At 38.3% G+C, this 20,247-nt stretch overlaps 1 protein-coding gene across 1 annotated transcript; it reads left to right on the forward strand.

Moving 5' to 3' along the window:
* Positions 1 to 4,142: 4,142 nt before the first annotated feature.
* LOC115799085 (macrophage mannose receptor 1) lies at positions 4,143 to 20,081 on the forward strand. The gene is made up of 30 exons (XM_030756044.1): positions 4,143 to 4,302; positions 4,405 to 4,806; positions 6,183 to 6,356; positions 7,276 to 7,431; positions 7,513 to 7,626; positions 7,738 to 7,878; positions 7,971 to 8,150; positions 8,427 to 8,584; positions 8,674 to 8,790; positions 8,885 to 9,000; positions 10,175 to 10,323; positions 11,147 to 11,346; positions 11,452 to 11,567; positions 11,664 to 11,745; positions 11,841 to 11,976; positions 12,093 to 12,131; positions 14,004 to 14,167; positions 14,340 to 14,404; positions 14,520 to 14,620; positions 14,718 to 14,857; positions 15,049 to 15,154; positions 15,289 to 15,455; positions 16,144 to 16,249; positions 17,437 to 17,669; positions 17,781 to 17,946; positions 18,053 to 18,205; positions 18,284 to 18,400; positions 19,093 to 19,251; positions 19,385 to 19,417; positions 19,502 to 20,081. Exons 1-30 carry the CDS (start codon positions 4,233 to 4,235, stop codon positions 19,741 to 19,743), a joined length of 4,302 nt encoding a protein of 1,433 aa, XP_030611904.1. The 5' UTR covers positions 4,143 to 4,232; the 3' UTR covers positions 19,744 to 20,081.
* The last annotated feature ends 166 nt before the right edge of the window (positions 20,082 to 20,247 follow it).

Consider the following 20,247-nt stretch of genomic DNA (forward strand, 5'->3'; position numbering starts at 1 on the left):
TAGTCAGTAAATATCAGGACCAATGAGCCCAGTGACCAACAGCATCTAAGCTAATACACTGCTCAAAGCCACTAAGAACATCTGTAGTTGAAGTCCATAATTTAAGGTCTTTGTACATAAGTTGCAAAAAAATTGATAAATATTCAGACATCCAAAGAGAGACTCGGGCTCATCAGCAGGTAGAGTCTCACATACTTGCAGATGCAAAACTAAAACATCTGTATAACCCTTTAGTCTATTTTGGGTAATTTTTTGGTTTTCTGGCCTGCATTTATCAATATATAGTTTCTAATGGTTTCTTATAGCCACTGATTAATGCGCTCACCTTACAGAAAGACGAACTGTGGTTTGAATCCAGGCTGTGGCTTTTCTGTGTGGACTTTGCATGTTTGACCAATTTCAGAGTACAACCCCAATTCCAACTTGGGACATTGTGTTAAACATAAATAAAAACATAATATGATGATTTGCAAATCCTTTTTAATCTATATTCAATTGAATGCACTACAAAGACAAGATATTGAATGTTCAAACAGATACATTTTATTGTTTTTTTGCAAATATTCACTCATTTTGAATTTGAGGCCTGTAACACATTCCAAAAAAAGTTGGGACAGGGGCAAGAAAAGACTGGGAAAGTTGAGGAATGCTCAGAAAACCTGTCTGGAACATTCCACAGGTGAACAGGTTAATTGGAAACAGGTGAGTGTCATGACTGGGCATAAAGGGAGCATCCCTGAAGGGCTCAGTTGTTCACAAGCAAGGATGGGGCGAGGTTCACCACTTTGTGAAAAACTGCGTCAGCAAATTGTCCAACAGTTTAAGAACAACGTTTCTCAATGTACAATTGCTAGGAATTTAGGGATTTCATCATCTACAGTCCATAATATCATCAAAAGATTCAGAGAATCTGAAGAACTCTCTGCAATTAAGCAGCAAGGCCGAAAACCAACATTGAATGCTTGTGACCTTCGATCTCTCAGGCGGCATTGCATTAAAAACCGACATCATTCTGTAACAGATATTACCACATGGGCTCAGGAACACTTCAGAAAACCATTGTCAGTGAACACAGTTCATTGCTCCATCAACACGTGCAAGTTAAAACTCGACCATACAAAGCAAAAGCCATACAGTATATCAATAACACCCAGAAACTCTGCTGGCTTCTCTGGACCCGAGCTCATCTGAGATGGCCTGACGCAAAGTGGAAAAGTGGTCTGACGAGTCCACGTTTCAGATTGTTTTTGGAAATCATGGACGTCGTGTCCTCTGGGCCGAAGAGGAAAAGGACTGTCTGGATTGTTATCAGTGCAAAGTTCAAAAGCCAGCATCTCTGATGGTATGGGGGTGTGTTAGTGCCCATGGCATGGGTAACTTGCACATCTGTGAAGGCACCATTAATGCTGAAAGGTACATACAGATTTTGGAGCAACATATGCTGCCATCCAAGCAATGTCTTTTTCAGGGACATCCCTGCTTATTTCAGCAAGACAATGCCAAGCCACATTCTGTACGTGTTAGAACAGCGTGGCTTCGTAGTAAAAATGTGTGGGTACTAGACTGGCCTGCCTGCAGTCCAGACCTGTCTCCCGTTTAAAATGTGTTGCGCATTATGAAGCGCAAAATATGGCAACGCAGACTGTTGAGCAGCTGAAGTTGTACATCAAGCAAGAATGGGAAAGAAGTTCACCTACAAAGCTTCAATAATTAGTGTCCTCTGTTCCCAAATGCTTATTGAGTAATGTTAAAAGCAAAGGTGATGTAACACAGTGGTAAAATGGCCCCATCCCAACTCGTTTGGAACATGCTGCAGACCTCAAATTTAAAATGAATGAATATTTGCAAAAAAAATAAAATAAAGTTTATCTGTTTGAACATTACATATCTTGTCTTTGTAGTGTATTCAATTGAATATAGTTTGAAAAGGATTTGCAAATCATTGTATTCTGTTTTTATTTATGTTTTACACAATGTCCCAACTTCACTGGAATCGGGGTTGTACCTTAAGTGGCTTTTTCCAGAAACTCCAGCTTCCTCCTCAAGTTAGTTGGTGATTCCAAAGTTGCCATAAATGTGAGGTAGATACACATAAAGTGCTTGAAGTGCACAGAATAAAGTTCTGTATGAATGTACAGTTAAAGTGTAACTTGTAGTCAGAAGCATTAAGTGGTCAGTAAGACTAGAAAAGCACTATATAAATATGAGTACAGTACATGCCTATCTGTTGCTTGTTCTTTACATTGGCAAGACCAAGCACCCACAATGTAAGAAAATAATCTAAAAATACTCATTGGACTCATTGGAATCAATTTATGCTGATCTAACTTATAATGTCTGATTAAAACAGACATTATAAGAAGGGTTCGGGGGGAGATCATAAGATTATGACACCTCAGCTGTCACTTCAGTGAGTGTGGGAAACGCATATCCCAAATATGCAAGGTTTCCTACCACTGCTTTGAATGGACAAACTAGTTTGTAGTAAGCAAGTTTTATTGGATTCAAATTTATAATTAGAAATGGTAGAATTTTTTTATGATACAAAAGATTTTTCTTGCCATTTTCACTTTCAATAAAATATAATTAAATCATTATTGCTGTTATGTTTTCGTGTTTTAGGTAGAACAGGACATGATGTTGTGTGATAATAAATGTTTTTCTCCAAAAATGACAATTTTCAAACGTAAAAAGTACACTCTCTGTTCTCTAAAATATTAGTCAAGAATTGAAAATCAGTTTATCAATTTCAGGCTATTTATACATTCTAAATTAATTTGTAGTTCAAAATTTGGTGTAGATAGTTATTATCAGGGAATTCTTGGCCTGGGTCAAAATTTACCCCAAACAATGCAGTGAAGACATTAAATATGAACAGTATGTAAGGGTTAAAGGCATTCAAAGCAGCTTTGTTACTTGTGGCATGTTTCCTTTCACAGCACTTATGTGATAGTTTCAGCTGATGGATTATCCAATTATGTATTTTTTTCTCCTATATCCACTCCGGTTGTGTTGGCTAATATTGGATCAATAAGATACAGAGTACTGGATCAGGGCATCCCTATAACAATAGTCGAGCCATTTAGAAGTGTTTATAGAGATGATCTGCTGCCCCCAAGTGGCCCCAAAAGAATCAACTAATAGAGCACAGTGTTCGTTCTGGTAGGCCATAGAGGCTAAGGGAGAAATGTCAGCTGGGGGCAAAATAATAAGGACAACTGTATGCAAGTGTTGCTTCTCCCTCTGCAAGCCCAACTGCAACCCAACTACACCCCAGCTTTTCCATTTCATTTCTGATTCCTTGTAATTAATGAATAAGAAACGACCAATGCTCTGCTCAGTGGCAGGGTCATGATGGTGCTTAAGGCTTTCCAGGTATAAGTGTGCAAAGGTAGAAAGCTCCCAAAACAGAGTAATTCTTCATAATGTGTGATTCAGGTGGTCCTGACAGAAATTCAGTTTTAAGACATAAGACACTTAACTGGATCTGAATCTATTGGTCTGAGCAGCATAACGGGGCATTCCTGCAGTTTGAGACCAGAACAGTCAGACTGCCACTCATTTCCTCTCAATAGGAAGCAGGATTTCCTTCTGTCCTCTCAGTCTTCTGACTGGTGTCATGACTCCATTCCTCACCCAAAGCCTTGCCAGGAGAGCTAACCCACAAAAACTCACATCAGCAAAGTGCTGCAAACCTCATTATATCCTCATTTGCTCAGGTCCTCACTACAAACCCGTTGTTCTAAGTCACCTTTTAAACCTAAATTTAGTCTTGCACAATGCAATCTGCTCTCAGGGTTCAATATCCAGGCATATATTTAGCACATATTGTCTATTTATAACAGTTTAAAACTCACTAATGAAGGCGTAAATGAATCCTGAAAAATTTTCACAATTCACCATCTAATTTCTTTTTTTGCTTTTAATTTTATGACTTACCTGACACTGTAAATTGGCTTTCATTTTGCTGAACATAGAAATCAGATTGTTTGCTTTCCGCTTCCCGTCAAAAAGTCTGCAACAACTCTTGGAATTTGCAGGCATTTTACCAGCTGTAATTACCCATGTGACAGGATATCCATCAGTGTGATTAAGAGGGGTAGGCCCTGTGTCTCTGTATCACTCTTGCTCCATGACACACACCTTTGCACACACCAGACCCCTTTGCTCATGACAGGAAATTTCTGCTACAGTCTTGTCCACCACTAACAGCAAACCACACACTGAGGATAATGTTACCCTGTTCAAACTTTGCTGTGGTCCTCTGTGCCCTTCAAGTCCTCGGCATCACTGCTGACATAGGTATGTAACGCAGACACATTTTTTTGTTGAATAATAGGCTTGCAAATTCATTTGAAACAAAAATGCATTATGTGTTGTTGAATATTTTCTGCTCTGCTCCAGACACAAGTAGCTTCCTCATCTTCAATCAAGATCACAACAAGTGCGTAAATGTGGAAACTGCCAGCTCTATAACACTGGCTGCTTGTGATCCTCATGCCAAGGAGCAGCAGTTCCGGTGGGCCTCTGAATCACGTCTCCTCAGTTTGTCCCTCAAGTTGTGTCTGGGTGCTACTGCGATAAAAGACTGGGTGAAAGTGCAGCTCATTGAATGTGATGAGAACAGTGACCTCCAGCACTGGCAGTGTAAGAATGATACCATCTTTGGTCTAAGAGACCAGGACCTGCACTTAAACTGGGGCAACCACAATGAGAGAAACGTAATGATCTACAAAGGTTCAGGGGTCTGGAGTCGCTGGAAGATATATGGCACCCGAGGGGACCTTTGTTCAAAAGGATATCAAGGTAGGAATTCTGGGTGCAACAGCCTGCAAAGGCAACTCAACTGGAGTGTGTTTGTAGAAAGCTTGGAAATATGTTTTCGAGGGTCCTTGAAGTGTTTTACCATGTTCTGCATGCTTACAGTTTTGTTTTGTTTTGTTTTTTAGGCATTTGTAAAGCCACAACAAAGTTCATCTTACTTCCATTCATATTACACATATACAGTATATAACAAAAGAATCTTACTATGATCTCTGCAAAGTAAACCAGAAAAAAAGTCCTATGGCTATAGATGAAATCCTCTTTAACATTTAAATATGTTAATGTGTGTATAAGGCATGCATATTTGAAAAAAAACTCTTTATTAGAGCATTTTAAATTCACAACTGATTTGAATATAAAAATTTGGCTTGGCTATAATGGTATTTATAGCAGATTTTGTGGTTGTATATGACATAGTTTGCAAAGAAACATAGTTTGATCATTTTTTACTAAAAGTAACTGGTGGGTTTTAATTAATAAAGTAATAATGATGATTTACTAACACTATTCTAATTGTTTCACCTGCATTCTTGAATATTTGAACAGAGTACAAATGTTTAAACATATGTTAGAATAAGTGTGCCGTGCAGCATTTAAGCATCAAGGAATTGTGATTTTAAACTTAGGGTATAATTCTTAGAAACACCTTCCTGGACCAGAGGGGAGCTAGTCACAACATACCTGTTGTGAAACTTTAAGTAAGCACATTCACTTATCATGCAGACTGCTTAGACTGGACAATTCTCAGTGCACTGCAGATAACAAGCATTGTTTATGAAGGTACTCCATATGCAGAGAATTGACAGCCAGCCTCGACTGTATGACTAGAATCCCTTTGAGATGGGTTAAACCCCCCCCCTTTTTAAAGCTCGGGAACTCAACCGAAAACAGTATCAAGCTTTAATACCATCACATTCAGATCAAGGTAAAATGTGAGAATCATATATCATGATACACTTTTTGGAGTGATTCACAGTGATCCTTACTTGCCATTTACAGTTTAAATTAAACCACAGCTTTGTAGTGATATTTTAGACAACAGTGAACTTCCAACTTTGTGGGAGCAGTTTGGGAAAACCCCCTTTTCAACATGGGAATGTGCCCGTTACAAGCACAAGTCCATTTTCTAAATTTAAATGACTGACCTTCATAGAGCCAAGAACTTGTGTTTAAAAAGAAACTGAGCACTACTCCTTCTCACCCACCATCAGCATTTAGACTTGAGAGTAAATTGGCTCAAATCCATTGAATGAAGTTCTAAAAGCTTATAAGAATGGTGGAGGCAAACTCTCATAATTAGCAGTCGTATACTGGTGCAATGATTACATGTGTATTATCCATTATTTGTGTCTCCACAGAGATTTTCACAATAGGGGGCAATGCTTTTGGAAGCCCTTGTCAGTTCCCTTTTAAGTTCCAGGAAACTTGGTATGCTGAATGCACAAAAGATGGTCGCCCAGATGGACAGCTGTGGTGTGCCACAGAGCGAGATTATGGCAAAGTGGGCAAATGGGGATTTTGTCCAAACAGAGGTAAGAAATAACAAATCTGTTCAACCTTACAGATGGTTACAGATGAAACAGTCAACTTTACATCTACAATCAGCAATATGAAGCACAATGACTTTTATGAAAATATACACAATAAATTTGTTTTGAGGTCAGTGCTACATGCCTGTTTTCTGACCCACTCTCACCTCTTCCTCTCAGGAACTGTCAACACAGCTCTGGCCTCTGTTTCCTCTTTTGACAGGCCTAAGTTTCCCCTGACTCTGCTCTTAAACTGAAGCAGGAAAGAAACAAGAAAATAAAGGGCTCTTCCTTTATCAAACTCTTTTATAAAGTCAGAGTTCAGTCCCATCTAAAGTTGTAGATGTTTCTCAAACTACATATTTTATCTACTTCCTTTTTTACCAGCAAGAGTCCTCACTCATGATTCTTATCTTATCTTATCTTATCATTGTATCTTATGTAAAAAAAAAAAAGTGTCATGGTCCTTTTTAGCAGTTAGACGACAGCAGCATTGTATGGTGTTTATTTATGAGGCTGTACTTCAAAAATTGCCCAATGACCTCTGTTTCCTTATTATATTTAGATGCATTACTCAAGTAAGTAGTAACATAAGCTGTATCTCTTATTTACACCAAATTTGGAAAAACTGGATTTAAATACATCGGTGCCTACAACAAAATGAAACAATTTTAAAAAAGGATACATTTATCTATCAGTATTCAGGCTCTTCTTGTTTTACGATCATGTCTGTGTCTGCCTGTCTGTTTTACGTTTTTGCTACTCTACTCTCCTAAAAATAAGATATTGATCTAAAAGAGAACACCTGTTTAAATAAAGGATTTAATAATAGCAATATGTACTCCACCGAGGTCAAACAGTGTTACATTGATTTAACTTCCTGATGTAAATCATAGTGTTATGTGTTTTACATATAATCTAGCATCCTCCAACTGGATCACTGACCCAGTCACTGGTGTTCAGTATCAGTTAAATGCACAGTCAGTGTTGACCTGGTATCAGGCCAGGAAGAGCTGCCAGCAGCAGGGAGCCGACCTCCTCAGCATCGTAGAGCTGCATGAGCAGGCATATATTGCAGGTACATAATCAACCTTGTATCAACTACAACTGTATTACACTGTTGACAATTTGTTAATTTAAAATGCATGTGCTGACACAGGGTTAGCAAATCATTTAGGGTCATCTCTGTGGATCGGGCTGAACAGCTTGGATTTTGACAGTGGATGGCAGTGGAGCAATGGAAACCCATTCAGATATCTAAACTGGGCCCCAGGTTTGTGAGATGTCATGGTGTGTTTTTGTTTGTTTGTTTTTTTGTTTTAATTGGAGTAACTTAAAATAAAACCCTTTCATACTACCATTAGCTAATCTATGCTTCCAACAGGTCATCCCTCATCAGACCCCGGGCTTAACTGTGCAACCCTAAATGCTGCAAAGGCCTCAAAATGGGAGAGCAGCACATGCACCAAGAAACTTGGTTACATTTGTCGTAAAGGAAACTCCACCAGTCTGCCCCCACCACCAAGTAAAATCTTAATTTATTCTAAGGCCAAGTCTTTACAATACAAACCTACAATAGTATATATTTATTTTAGCCCTGTTGGTCTCTATCCACAGTCAAACAACCCGGTTTCTGCCCCAGTCACTGGGTCCACTATGCAGGAAACTGTTACTATCTGGAGAGGAGTACAAAGATGTGGAGGGATGCCTTAGCTGCATGCCACAAAGAGGGAGGAGATCTGGCCAGCATACACAACATAGAGGAGCAAAGCTTCATCATATCTCAGTCTGGATACTGTAAGGGCCTCCACCTTACCCTGAACTATGTGTCTGTTGTTTGGTGCTAGCCAGGTATTTACAGCTGTTTGTTAACTTTTCCACGTCAACAGCTGCCTGCTGCTGATGAAAGCTGGCCATCACTACAGGCAGTCTCCTCAGTGCTGTTTTTACTTTGTCATTCATTAAACAATGTTATTATAAAAACTTCCTAAAGAATACAAAAGTAATTGGAGATGAGATCAAGTCTGAAAGATACATGTGCAACTACTTTGTATTTTGTATTTCAAACCTCAGTGAGGACAGATGTGCTCTGGATTGGTTTAAATGATCAAAGGAACCAGATGCTCTTTGAATGGTCCGATCACTCACCTGTCACCTTCACCCAGTGGCAGAGTGATGAGCCCTCTCATCTCACCAACTTCCAAGAGGACTGTGTCCTGATTCAAGGAAAGGTAGCGCACATTCCTGTTCAAATGCTAAATGACAATAAAAATTGTCATATAACTGCTGCTCTAATTTCCCCGCTGTATTTCTTATACAGGATGGGAAGTGGGCAGATCACATGTGTGAGAAGATGCATGGGTATATCTGCAAGAAGAAGGCCTCGACTAAACCACTTGAAGGCACCAAAGCAGAAGTCAACTCAGGATGCAAGCTTGTGAGTTATGGCCTTTCTCTTAGGTGCAATTATACAGCAAAACCTTTATTTAGATTAAGCATCACTGTTTTTTTTTTGTTTGCTTGATTTTTAGGGCTCAATCAGGTTTGCTTCTTACTGTTATAACATCGGAGCTGAGAAAAAAACTTTTGAAGAGGCAAAGCGGGCATGCTCAGAGGCTGGTGCTAACCTGGTGGATGTGGCTGACAGGTTTATTTCCATGTTCAAATATTTTTTTGCAATAGTTCAAACACCAAATACCTGTTTTTTTTAAAGATTACAGTGAATGACTTGGAGGTCAGACTACCTTAGTTTTGAACAGTGTTTTCACTGTTCAGTTCAGCCATTTTGTTTTGTATTTTTGTGTACAAGTTTGTAGTATGTTTATATTAACAGATAACTAAAAAAAGAAAATTAAAAAAAATCAGGCTTTAATTAAAGGTATAATTCTTTTTTAAATCTATGGTTCATATTAGGGCTGCACAATTAGAACCAAAATTATAATTACAATGATTTTGATCAGTATTGAGATCACAATTATTTGCCATGACTATTCACTGCTAATGAACAAATCTTTGCATCAAAATAAAATGCGTCCTGCGTATTCACCTAAACTCAGTGCAGCTCTTAGAAGAAAAAAAAAAACTATATCAGACCCTAACACAAAATTAAATCAACAGAGCATTTTTATTTTCACGTTTACTTTGTGCTACATTCCTGTTAATTAAAAGGTTTTTTTAAATTAAATATGGTCTTTCATACTGCAATTGAATAAGTTAGTTGTGTTTGGTCTTGGTTAATGTCACTTGCCCTAAATCTGAAGTATTTCCAAACAGCGGATGATGATCCACTTAGAGGGACAAGCTCTTCACTTCCTGCTGTGCCAGACATTTGATTTTTGTTTTAATGTAGTGTTACCCATCCAAACTAGTCCAGGAATTTTTGAGCTGTGCACTGCAAGGAACAGCTGTGATGGGAAAAGGAAGGAATGGGGTCAGGTGGTTATTTTTCATATTGTTCCATCATGTTCATTAATCATGGGAATCTGAAATTAGATAATAATTAGATCAGTTTTAAAGCCCTTGTTCATATCATAATTCAATTAATAATTCAATAGGGGATGAAAAAGAAAAAACTGAAAAAGATTTGCTTTGCTACAGGTCTGATCACTAGATCATGAACTAAGAATAAACTCCATCAATGTGATATATTTCCAGTTCCCTTTTTACATAACAGTCTTTAAGTGTCACACTGCCTTTCAAACTAGTGTCAGCAATACTGAACCATGACATAAAGATTTGCATAGCTATTCTTGTCTTCTTTGGTCTTCATAACCTTCATAACATTTTTGCTAAACCTTCTGCTTTTATATGTTTTCATGCAGATATGAGAATGCTTTTCTGGTCAGTTTGGTGGGCTTGAGACCAGAGAAGTACTTCTGGACAGGGTTTTCCAACACAGAAGACAGAGACACTTTCAAATGGACAACAGGAAGAAAGGTCACATTCACCCATTTCAACGTGGGAATGCCAGGTACACCTTACTTCGTGTGTGTGTGTGTGTGTGTATATATATATATATATATATATATATATATATATATATATATATATATATATATATATATATATATATATATATATATATATATATATATATATATAAATAAAACCAAAGAACACTAGCATCTTGCTAGCAGGCAGAATTGGAGCTAGGATCCTGTGGAACTTCCAGATACAGATGGACAAACTGGGGATGGCTAACCAACCAGACATAGTAGTAGTGGACAAGCAGAGGAAGAAGGCTGTAATGATAGATGTAGCAATAACCTAACATCAAGAAGAAAGAACATGGGAATTCCAAGAAATACCACTAGTTGAGAGAAGAGCTAGAGAGGATATGAAAGGTGAAGGTAACAGCGGTCCCTTGGGGACACTCGGGGCAGTGACCCCCAAATTGGGAGAGTGGTTCCAGCAGATTCCAGGAACAACATCTGAGACCTCTGTCCAGAGGAGCAGAGTCCAAGGAACAGCTAAGGTACTGTGCAGGACCCACAATCTCCCAAGCCTCTGGTAGAGAACCAGAGTCTGAAGGACAAAGACCACCTGCAGTGCGAGTGGGGAATTTTTTTTTTTCCAGCGTAAGAATATTAAACGTGAAGCTGTTACCATTTACCCTTATAATAAAGCCTCAGATTCCCTAACAGCACTATAGAGTGTAGTCATTGATTAAAATATTAAATATTTTAACACCTGAATTCATTATTTATAACATGACAGTTTGATATGTTTGATTGATTGTAATCTTTATGTCTTTTACCTTAGTGTTCCTCTTTCTCTTGTATGTCTAATAAAAGACAGAAAACAAGGATGTGTTGCCATGACAACTGGAATTTTTGCTGGATTATGGGATGTTGTCAGCTGCAGTAACAAAGAAAAGTATATTTGCAAGAAAAGTGCAGAGGGCGTGCAGACGACAACAGCTCCACCCACCACTCCAGCCCCAAGATGTGCACCTGGGTGGACCCCACTTGCCACAGCGAATAAATGTTACAAAGTAGGAGCACAAACTGAAGAAGTCTAAGAAACTTGTGCTGTTTCAGTCATATAACACTGTTTTGTTTTGTTTTGGTTTTTTATCCTTTTTCTCTCGTTAATAAAGATTTACATAAAAAGTCAAGAGCATAAGAAGACTTGGTTTGAAGCACGGGACTTCTGCAGGGCCATTGGTGGAGACCTCATAAGCCTACACAATAATGAGGAAACGAGACAGCTGCAGTACGTTTGCTTATACTAAAAGCTTGCATGTCTCAGAATTCACAATGAGCAAATTAACAGTTCAGGTAATCAGTACTTATTTCTCCACTCATAAAGAGTCGATCCATCTGCAAGAGTCTGGATAGGCTTCGGCTTACAGGGTATCAATGGAGGATTTGTCTGGAGTGATGGATCGCCTGTATGTAGCAATTCAGAAAAATCAGAAAAACTTTAATCATTACTGCTCTCAGCATTAGCCTAATTATGTATCTTTCCAAAAAAACTGTGACGTAGTCTGACTTTGAGAAATGGAGCTATGGGGAACCAAACAACCACAATGACAACGAGCACTGTACAGAGATGGACGGTTGGAGATGGAATGATCGACACTGTGAGGCCTACAATAACTGGATTTGCCAGTTACGCAAAGGTAACACAGGCTGATCTTATCTTGAGTTTTCAAGCTCACATTGAGACATATATCTGAACTGTCTAGGTTAAATTTAAACTTGGTAAGACTTGTGGTTCTCATTTAAATATTTTCAGGTGCAACTCCCCAACCTGAGCCTGTTGTAGCTGTACAAGGTAGGTTTCACCATTGTACCTAAGAAAAGCCTAGCTGCCTCAACATATCTTTTTATTTCCTGGGTTCATTGATGCAATGGGGTCAGTTGATCCATCATTTCTGTCTAGATAGACATATGTCATCTACTGTCGCATGGTTGGACTTGAGTGCAAATTTATGGTTCATAAATTTATGGTTCCTTTAAGGATTCTCTAACATTTTTGGCTTTTCCCTTTTCATAAGTCCTGTTATATAATCTCATCAGAATCAGCTGTTCATGCAAAAGTTAGTGTGCCGACAGGCTAAAATAACATGGTGAACGTCAGCTTGTCATTGCGAGCATGCTGTTCTCTATTGCATCAAGATTATCTCTCCACTCTGTTACATTGTACCCCCATTGGTCAGGACATGTGGATACTTTAAGACTCTCTGGCTTGCCAGCCACGCTTTACAGTTTATCCAGAAAAGCTGCAATGGTGTAAAGCACACTGCTGCTGGACTTGAGCAGTGGAGATGTGTTCTAGAGACGTGTAGTGAATCACGTGTAGTGAATCATGTGTAGTGAATCGTTTGGCAATCCAATGGATGAGTCTGGGTTTGGGTCTGGGATTGCCAGGGAAACAGTACTTGTGTAACTGCATTGTCCCAAGTGTAAAGTTTGGTGGAGGGGGGATTATGGTGTGGGGTTGTTTTGAAATCAGTGCCTTAGTTCCAGTGAAAGGAACTCTTAATGTTTCAGCATACCAAGACATTTTTGGACAATTTTATGCTCCAAATTTTGTGGGAACAGTTTGAGGATGGCCCCTTCCAGTTCCAACATGACTGCACACCAGTGAACAAAGCAAGGTCCATAAAGACATGGATGAGCAAGTTTGTGTGGAAGAACTTGACTGGCCTGCACAGAGTCCTGACCTCAACCTGGCACAACACTGGGATGAATTAGAGCAGAGACTGTAAGCCAAGCCTTCTTGTCCAACATCAGTTTCTGACCTCACAAATGGTGTTCTAGAAGAATGGTTAAAAATTCCCATAAACACACTCCTAAATCTTGTGGAAAGCCTTCCCAGAAGACTTGGAGAGGTTATAGCTACAAAAGGTGGTCCGACATCATATGAAACCCTATGGATTAAGAATGGGATGTCACTCAGGGTCATATGTATGGGATGACAGACTAGCAAATACTTTTGGCAATATAGTATATGTACATTTGTAAATAGTTCATTTACTCAAACACTGTGGTGGTTGGGATATTGGGCTGGGCTCCTGTCAGGGTATCTTGAAGAGTTAATCCAGAGTGGATAGTCTTGATGCAATTCAGAATGTACAGTTATGTTGTAAACCAGGGATCCTCAAATCCAGGCCTCGAGGTCCAGTATCCTGCAGGTTTTAGAGGTGTGCCTGATCCAGCACACCTGAATCAAATGGCTGAATTACCTCCTCAGTATGCAGTCAAGTTCTCCAGAGTCCTGCTAATGACTACTATATTTGACTCAGGTGTGTTGGACACCAGACCTCGAGGCCTGGATTTGGGGATCCCTGTTGTAAACCTTGATTCTCAGAGTGAGAAACTCTCTTCCCAGCTTTATGCTACTCAGACACACATTCTGATCAAAAGATTAGTGACGTCATGCAAGGACAGCTATTTTACGGATAAGCTGATGGGTGTAGTCAGGCAAGCCGGAGTGTCTTAAAGAAGTATCCACATGTCCTCACTAATGGGGGTTCATTCCCTGTACATACGGAATAGTGGAATGGAGAGATAGTCTTTCACTCAGAGAACCAAGGTTACAACATAACCATATGACGTAAGCATGTTGGTTTCAGATACTACAGAATCATGAAGCTGCTAGCACGGCTCTGAACTCCTGATGGTTGTTTTGTTTTCTTTGCAGAATACAACACCACAGATGATGGATGGCTTATATACAATGACACCCAGTATTACATTAATATGAACAAACAGAGTATGGAAGCTGCCAGAGACTACTGCAAAAAAAACTTTGGTGAACTTGCAGTCATAACAGGAGAGAGTGAAAGGAAGTTCCTTTGGAAACAGGCAGGAAACACAGAATATATTACTAAACATGAGAGTTCAAATCAGCACATTTGTGCATATTTATTTGTTTAAATCCTAATCTGCTACTATGAAATCCTAATCTGCTGCTATGAAAATTCCAGTTTGTTTTCCCCTTCCCTTCATGTAAAGTCTCATTTTTATATTTAAACAGATTTCTAGAGGAACAGAAGGACAGTACTACATTGGCATGCTAGTGAATTTGGATAAATCATTTAGGTAAATGCATTATTAAGAAAAACATTAGCTATTTACTAACAAACTCTATTAAATGTTTAGGATTTTTGACAACTTGCCAATTTTATTTTTCATTCATTTAATTTCCATTTTTAAGCTGGCTGGATGGCACCCCCATAACCTACACTGCATGGGAACACAATGAGCCCAACTTTGCCAACAATGATGAACACTGTGTCACTATGTACCAGAGCATGGGTGAGCCTATTACAGAGAAACTCTATATTGCATTTTATGTGAAATACCAGCTAAAAAATAAATTGTTTTTTGCTTTCTGTAAATTCTTCACATTTAGGGTACTGGAATGATATTAACTGTGGTTTTGAGTTTCCATCTATTTGTAAGAGAAGCAGCAGTTTTATCAATACAACAATGGCCCCAACCACAGTTCCCAAAGGAGGATGTGCTCCAGAGTGGCTAGCATTCCAAGGAAAGGTAATACCACAAATATTATTCCAGCAGAATGGGGACATTCTGTATAACGTAAATGTCTTTTAAAAAAGTTTTTCCTCTACTTTCAGGACGTGTATTTAAATCTGTTCCAGTAAAATGTTTTCTTATATCCTGTTATTGACTGTCTATTTGTAATTCCAACAGAAATGCTCTAATACATTTTATTTACACAGTGCTACAAATTTGTTGTGGGGGATGACAAAAACTGGCACGATGCCAGGACATACTGCATAAACCAGGGAGGAAATCTGCTTTCTGTAATCAGTGAGAAAGAGCAAGGTGAGTGATAGGAGTCTTGCAACGTGCTGCTCATGTAAAAAAAAAAATATACATATATTTGTAAAGGTTAAATTTTATGTGTCACTAAATTACATTTTTAGGCATTTACTGAATTATTGGTTATTCCTTTCTAGCATTCCTAACAACACAGATGCTGAACTACAAGAAAGATTTTTGGATTGGCATGAATGATGTCAACTGGGACATGCACTTTGTGTGGACAGATGGCAAAAGCATTTCATACACCAACTGGGGCTTAGGGGAGCCAGCATCAGCACCTCCAGGAAGATATTTTCATGAGGTTTTTTTTTTTTTTTCTTCAGCTTAAATCTCTTCTCTCACACATGCTTTAATTTAGTTAAATGATTGAATTAGACTGAGTCCTTTTAATCCAGACATCTAATACTAAATAAACAGTTTGCATATTTACATGCCCCAAATCACCTGCTTCTTGTCACCAAACATAAAGGAAATAGGAAAAAGTTCCATCTTCTTCTACTTAACTGAGTCAGAATTTGGTTTAAACAATCTTTGTTTCATAAGCAATAATATAGCAATAGTTAAGCCTACTGTAAGCTAAAAAATGGAAAATCTTCATTATAATATAAACTCTACTGAGGGTTTACAGAAGTAAACCTTTGAATGCAGGACTTCCATCCACCTACTTTTTTAACCATGTCTCCAATTCAGGAGCCTATCCCATCTTTCATAGGGTGAGTGTTAACTACAGTTTACCTTTAGTTAAATAAGTAATCTGTAAACTTACTTACTCCACCTGCAAATCCACCACCATTACACAATGATTACACAGATTGTGTGTGCATGTTCCACAGTTTCATACCTGCTGATAATATTTAATTCAATAAGGCACTAAAACTGTACACTATGTGCAGAAACAAATGTCAGAAAAGTCAGTATACTGTCATCAAATAAGGAAGTGAAAATAGTAAGACCCATGGGAACCAACCTCTTTCTTTTCTGCTTGACAGTCCTATGACTGTGTGATCATGGTGGGCAGCATTACCAAAAAAACAGGATACTGGAAGGTGGATGACTGTGCATCAAACCAAGGCTTCATCTGTAAAAGAAACATTGGTGAGTAGCAAACTAGCAAGGCCACCCAGTGTCAGTAAAGCATGCTCTCTTCTCCTTATCTTCTCTCATATAGATACTGTTAACACTGGGTGCTCATATAAAAAATGGACAAAGTTTCACTGTATCAGCAAATGTTCAAGTTCAATTCAATGTTCATCTCTATGAATTAGACACTTTTTTTTAACTGTGCTTAACCATAATATGGTCATTTTGCCTGTGACCACAATAGCCCCACACCAAGCAGTTCAAATCTTCTGTTTGTGAGGGGAAGCCAATCAGAACAGTTGGAAGTGAGGAAGTCTGCTGAGGAGCTGCACCAGGACCCAGTATAAGAGAAATAAGCAATAAAAATATTACTATTTCTTTTTCGCTGAGTTTTCACTATATTGCGGGATTTTGTGGTATATAGGTATTTCTGTAACACTCCATAATTATATTCATCACTTGGACGAAGAGATATGTTACGCTTACTGTACGCCTTTAGTGGAAATAGAAGAAACGGCCAAGGGCAAAGATACTGCACCACCTTCATCACCATCAGTACTGCACAGCTACATAATTGATCAGCTTCATCATTCAAGTTGTAATAAGAGAGTGGGAAACGTTTATAGGAGTCTGGGAAGCAATTATGAAGCCTTAAAATATATATAAATAATCATAAATATAAGGTGGATTTTCACCTCTGGAACGTAACCCCCGCAATAGGTGAGGGATCACAGTATTTAGCACTGCAAATTGTGATGAGATGTGGAGTGAAGGTAGCTGAGAGGACACTAAAGCACAACGCTTTAATTGAGGAAGGTAGGCATTACCAAAAAAAAAAAAAAATGTGTGCTAGAAAGCAAAAAACACAGAGGGAATGGACAGGAGCCAAACAGGAAGCAAAAAAAAAAAAGATCTGACAAAGAATGAGTGAAAACAGGACTCTCTACACACAGAGGGCTGATGGAGGTGAGAAACAGGTGGGGGTGGGGTGGGGGTGAGCCACAGGAGAAAGTAATCCGACAAAGGCGTAAAGGAGAGAAACAGGAGGGATGACAAAGTAAAAGAGAAAATAATCAAATCCCAATCAACACCAAGACACAAAGACCAACACTAAACAATTGTGTCATCAACTTTGTGCCGCAGAGCCCAAAGGTAGACATTTCCTGTAACTGAATACCAACTAATGTGATTTGTTCACTCAGATTCACAGATTGCAGTCAAACCCACCACTGTGTTACCAAAGGCCTTCTACAAGCTCGGCAATGATTCCTACAAAGTGGTGGCCCAGAAGATGCGTTGGGATGAAGCTAGGAGGCAGTGCCAAGCAGATGATGCAGATCTGGCTAGCATCCTGAATCCTGTAACCCACGCATACGTCACCTTGCAGATGTTCAAGCTCAATGAGCCTGTGTGGATTGGGCTCAACAGCAATGTGGTAGGGGGTCTACCTGTTACTGCACATCACTGGTTCAAGCAGGATTTCAAGATGAGATTATAACTTTGTTTCTAACTCTGTAAGTGTTCATCAGTTTTATGTTTTTCACAGACTGGTTTTCGCTTCAAGTGGGTTGATAACTGGCCTCTGTCTTTCACCAAATGGGGCAAATTTGAACCTAAAAATAACTACGGCTGTGTGTATATAGATGTGGACAAAACATGGAAGACTGCACCATGTACCAATACCTATTATTCCCTTTGCAAACGGTCACCAGGTTAGACATTTTGTTTTTTACTTCTCATACACTTTATACACAAGCACCAATCACAGTTAGCAAGCAGTTTATAAGACTGGGATATACCCTCTTCCTTCTTTTTCAGTTGTACCTCCCACTGAATCCCCACAGCTTCCTGGTGACTGTCCCGAACCAACAAAGAGAAGAACATGGATACCTTTCAGAGGCCATTGTTATTCCTTCATCAGTTCAATGACCTACGATTGGGCCCACGCCTCACTTGAATGTGTGAAAATGGGTATGTTATGAAGAATTCGATATACACAAAGAATTATATCCATATTTATACACTTAGCTATTGTGCTATGCCTATCAGGTGCTTCTCTAGTGAGTATTGAGGACCCGACTGAGAGTAAATTCATAGAAGAGAACTTGGAAATCCTCCAGGACAGTGCCAAAACCTTTTGGATTGGCATGTACAAGACCAATGAAGGTGAGATCACTGGAATTTATCACAGACCAGACTTAGCTTAACAGGAAGTAACAAATTATATTTTTACTGAGATGCAATCAGTGAAACTTGAAATTTGTGTGTGTGAACCACAACAGGAATGGAGAAAATAGAGAAAAAGTGTGACAACCTGTTCTGTATGTATTGTAATGTATTGTAATTAGTAAAATTATACCAAAAAATGGGAAAGTATATACAGCGGGTAAAATAGGCATCGAACACATCACCAATTTTTCTAAGTAAATATGTTTCTAAAGGTGCTATTGACATGTAGTCCTCACCAGATGTTGGTAACAACCCATCCAATCCACACATGCAAAGCAATCAAACCATAGATGTGCATAAATGTTTATGTGCAATAATGAGAAATGACACAGGGAAAAAGAATATTTAACACACAAATTAAAGGGTGATGAAAAAAGATATGGAAATTTATGACCCCAGCTGAAATTTATCTGTAAATGTATGTGTTATACATTCAGAGATGCTCTTCTGCATATCTTGGTTGCATCAGTGGTTATTTGAATTATTGTTTCCTTTCAGCTTGAAGCAATCTTGCCATTATCCAGTTAGATTAAAAAAAAGTCCACTAAATAACAAAAACCAACATTACTGAATGTAGTAAATTGTTTATGCATGCACTTTATTAATAAATTAACGCATCTCTATTTCAGATAAGCTGATGTGGATCGATAACAGCCCTTTGGACTATACCAACTGGAAATCTGGAATGCCAAAGTCAGAGTCATGTGTGTCCATCAGTTCTTACAGTGGTCAGTGGAGTACAGCCTACTGCAGAAAATCATTTTCTTACATTTGCAAAACACCAAAAGGTAACTAAAAATCAGCTTTGAAAAAATATTCAGTTTGACTTTATATATATATATATATATATATATATATATATATATATATATTAGTATAATATATACATATACTAATTTATACTTTACTAATTTTTTTTAGTTATTAAACCTACAGAAAAGCCACCATCTGTTGGTAAGTAAATTAGTATATAAGATATATATTTGATTTTTCAGATTTCAGTTATGTCACTGCTCAAACTATGTTTTGCTTCCTTAGCCCGCGTCGTCAAAGAAGCTACACATGGTTCTGCTGGCATCACTGTGGCAATAGTATTAATCGTAATCGCAATAGTTGGACTTGGTGTCTTCCTACTCTTTCGTAAACGGATACCCAGGATACCTACCCCTGCCCTGGTAGAATCCACCTTTGACAACAAGTTATACTTCAACAGTTCAAACCGAGCACCAGTAGACACCAAAGGCCTGGTTGCCAACATAGAGCAGAATGAGCAAGCATAGAAAGGCATGAGATGAGGGGCAATCAGCACTATGAAAATTAGATTTCTGTCTTGATTTCATGCTTGTATTTTGGATCACTATACTTAAATCTGGAACAGTTTTGTTTTTTTTTTTATGTTTTTTTTTTTTTCTTTTTACTGTTTTTTTTTTCAGATCTGTGAAATGTGTAGATTTTGTATAACTTTTACCAATCAAAATAACCAAGAATGTTAAAAATCAGTAAAGGTGAATGTGATTTTTAGTAGAATTTCACAAATCTAAACTCGCCATTTGCTGTTTTGCCAGATTTCAGCTTTATGGTGTTGTAAATAAAAGCCCAATTAAAATTATAAAGTCTTGTTTTTCCTTCTTCTTTTTTTTTGCTTTTAAAGAAATGAAAAAAAAATATATAGTAATGATATTCAGGCACACATTTTGGAGATACATGAAGACATATTGCATATAAAAGTGCCAAATATTGTGTGTGTGTGTATGTGTGTGTGGGGGGATATAATGCTGTAATAA

Source organism: Archocentrus centrarchus, chromosome 20, assembly GCF_007364275.1.
Source record: "Archocentrus centrarchus isolate MPI-CPG fArcCen1 chromosome 20, fArcCen1, whole genome shotgun sequence".
Taxonomy (NCBI): Eukaryota; Metazoa; Chordata; class Actinopteri; order Cichliformes; family Cichlidae; genus Archocentrus; species Archocentrus centrarchus.

What these genes read in the sequence shown, in the direction of transcription:
- LOC115799085 (XM_030756044.1), top strand. Translation starts at nt 4,233, where the DNA reads ATGTTACCCTGTTCAAACTTTGCTGTGGTCCTCTGTGCCCTTCAAGTC. An exon ending in CGGCATCACTGCTGACATAG is followed by an intron (nt 4,303 to 4,404) that starts GTATGTAACGCA and finishes GCTCTGCTCCAG; the next exon opens with ACACAAGTAGCTTCCTCATC. An exon ending in GCCTGTTGTAGCTGTACAAG is followed by an intron (nt 12,132 to 14,003) that starts GTAGGTTTCACC and finishes TTTTCTTTGCAG; the next exon opens with AATACAACACCACAGATGAT.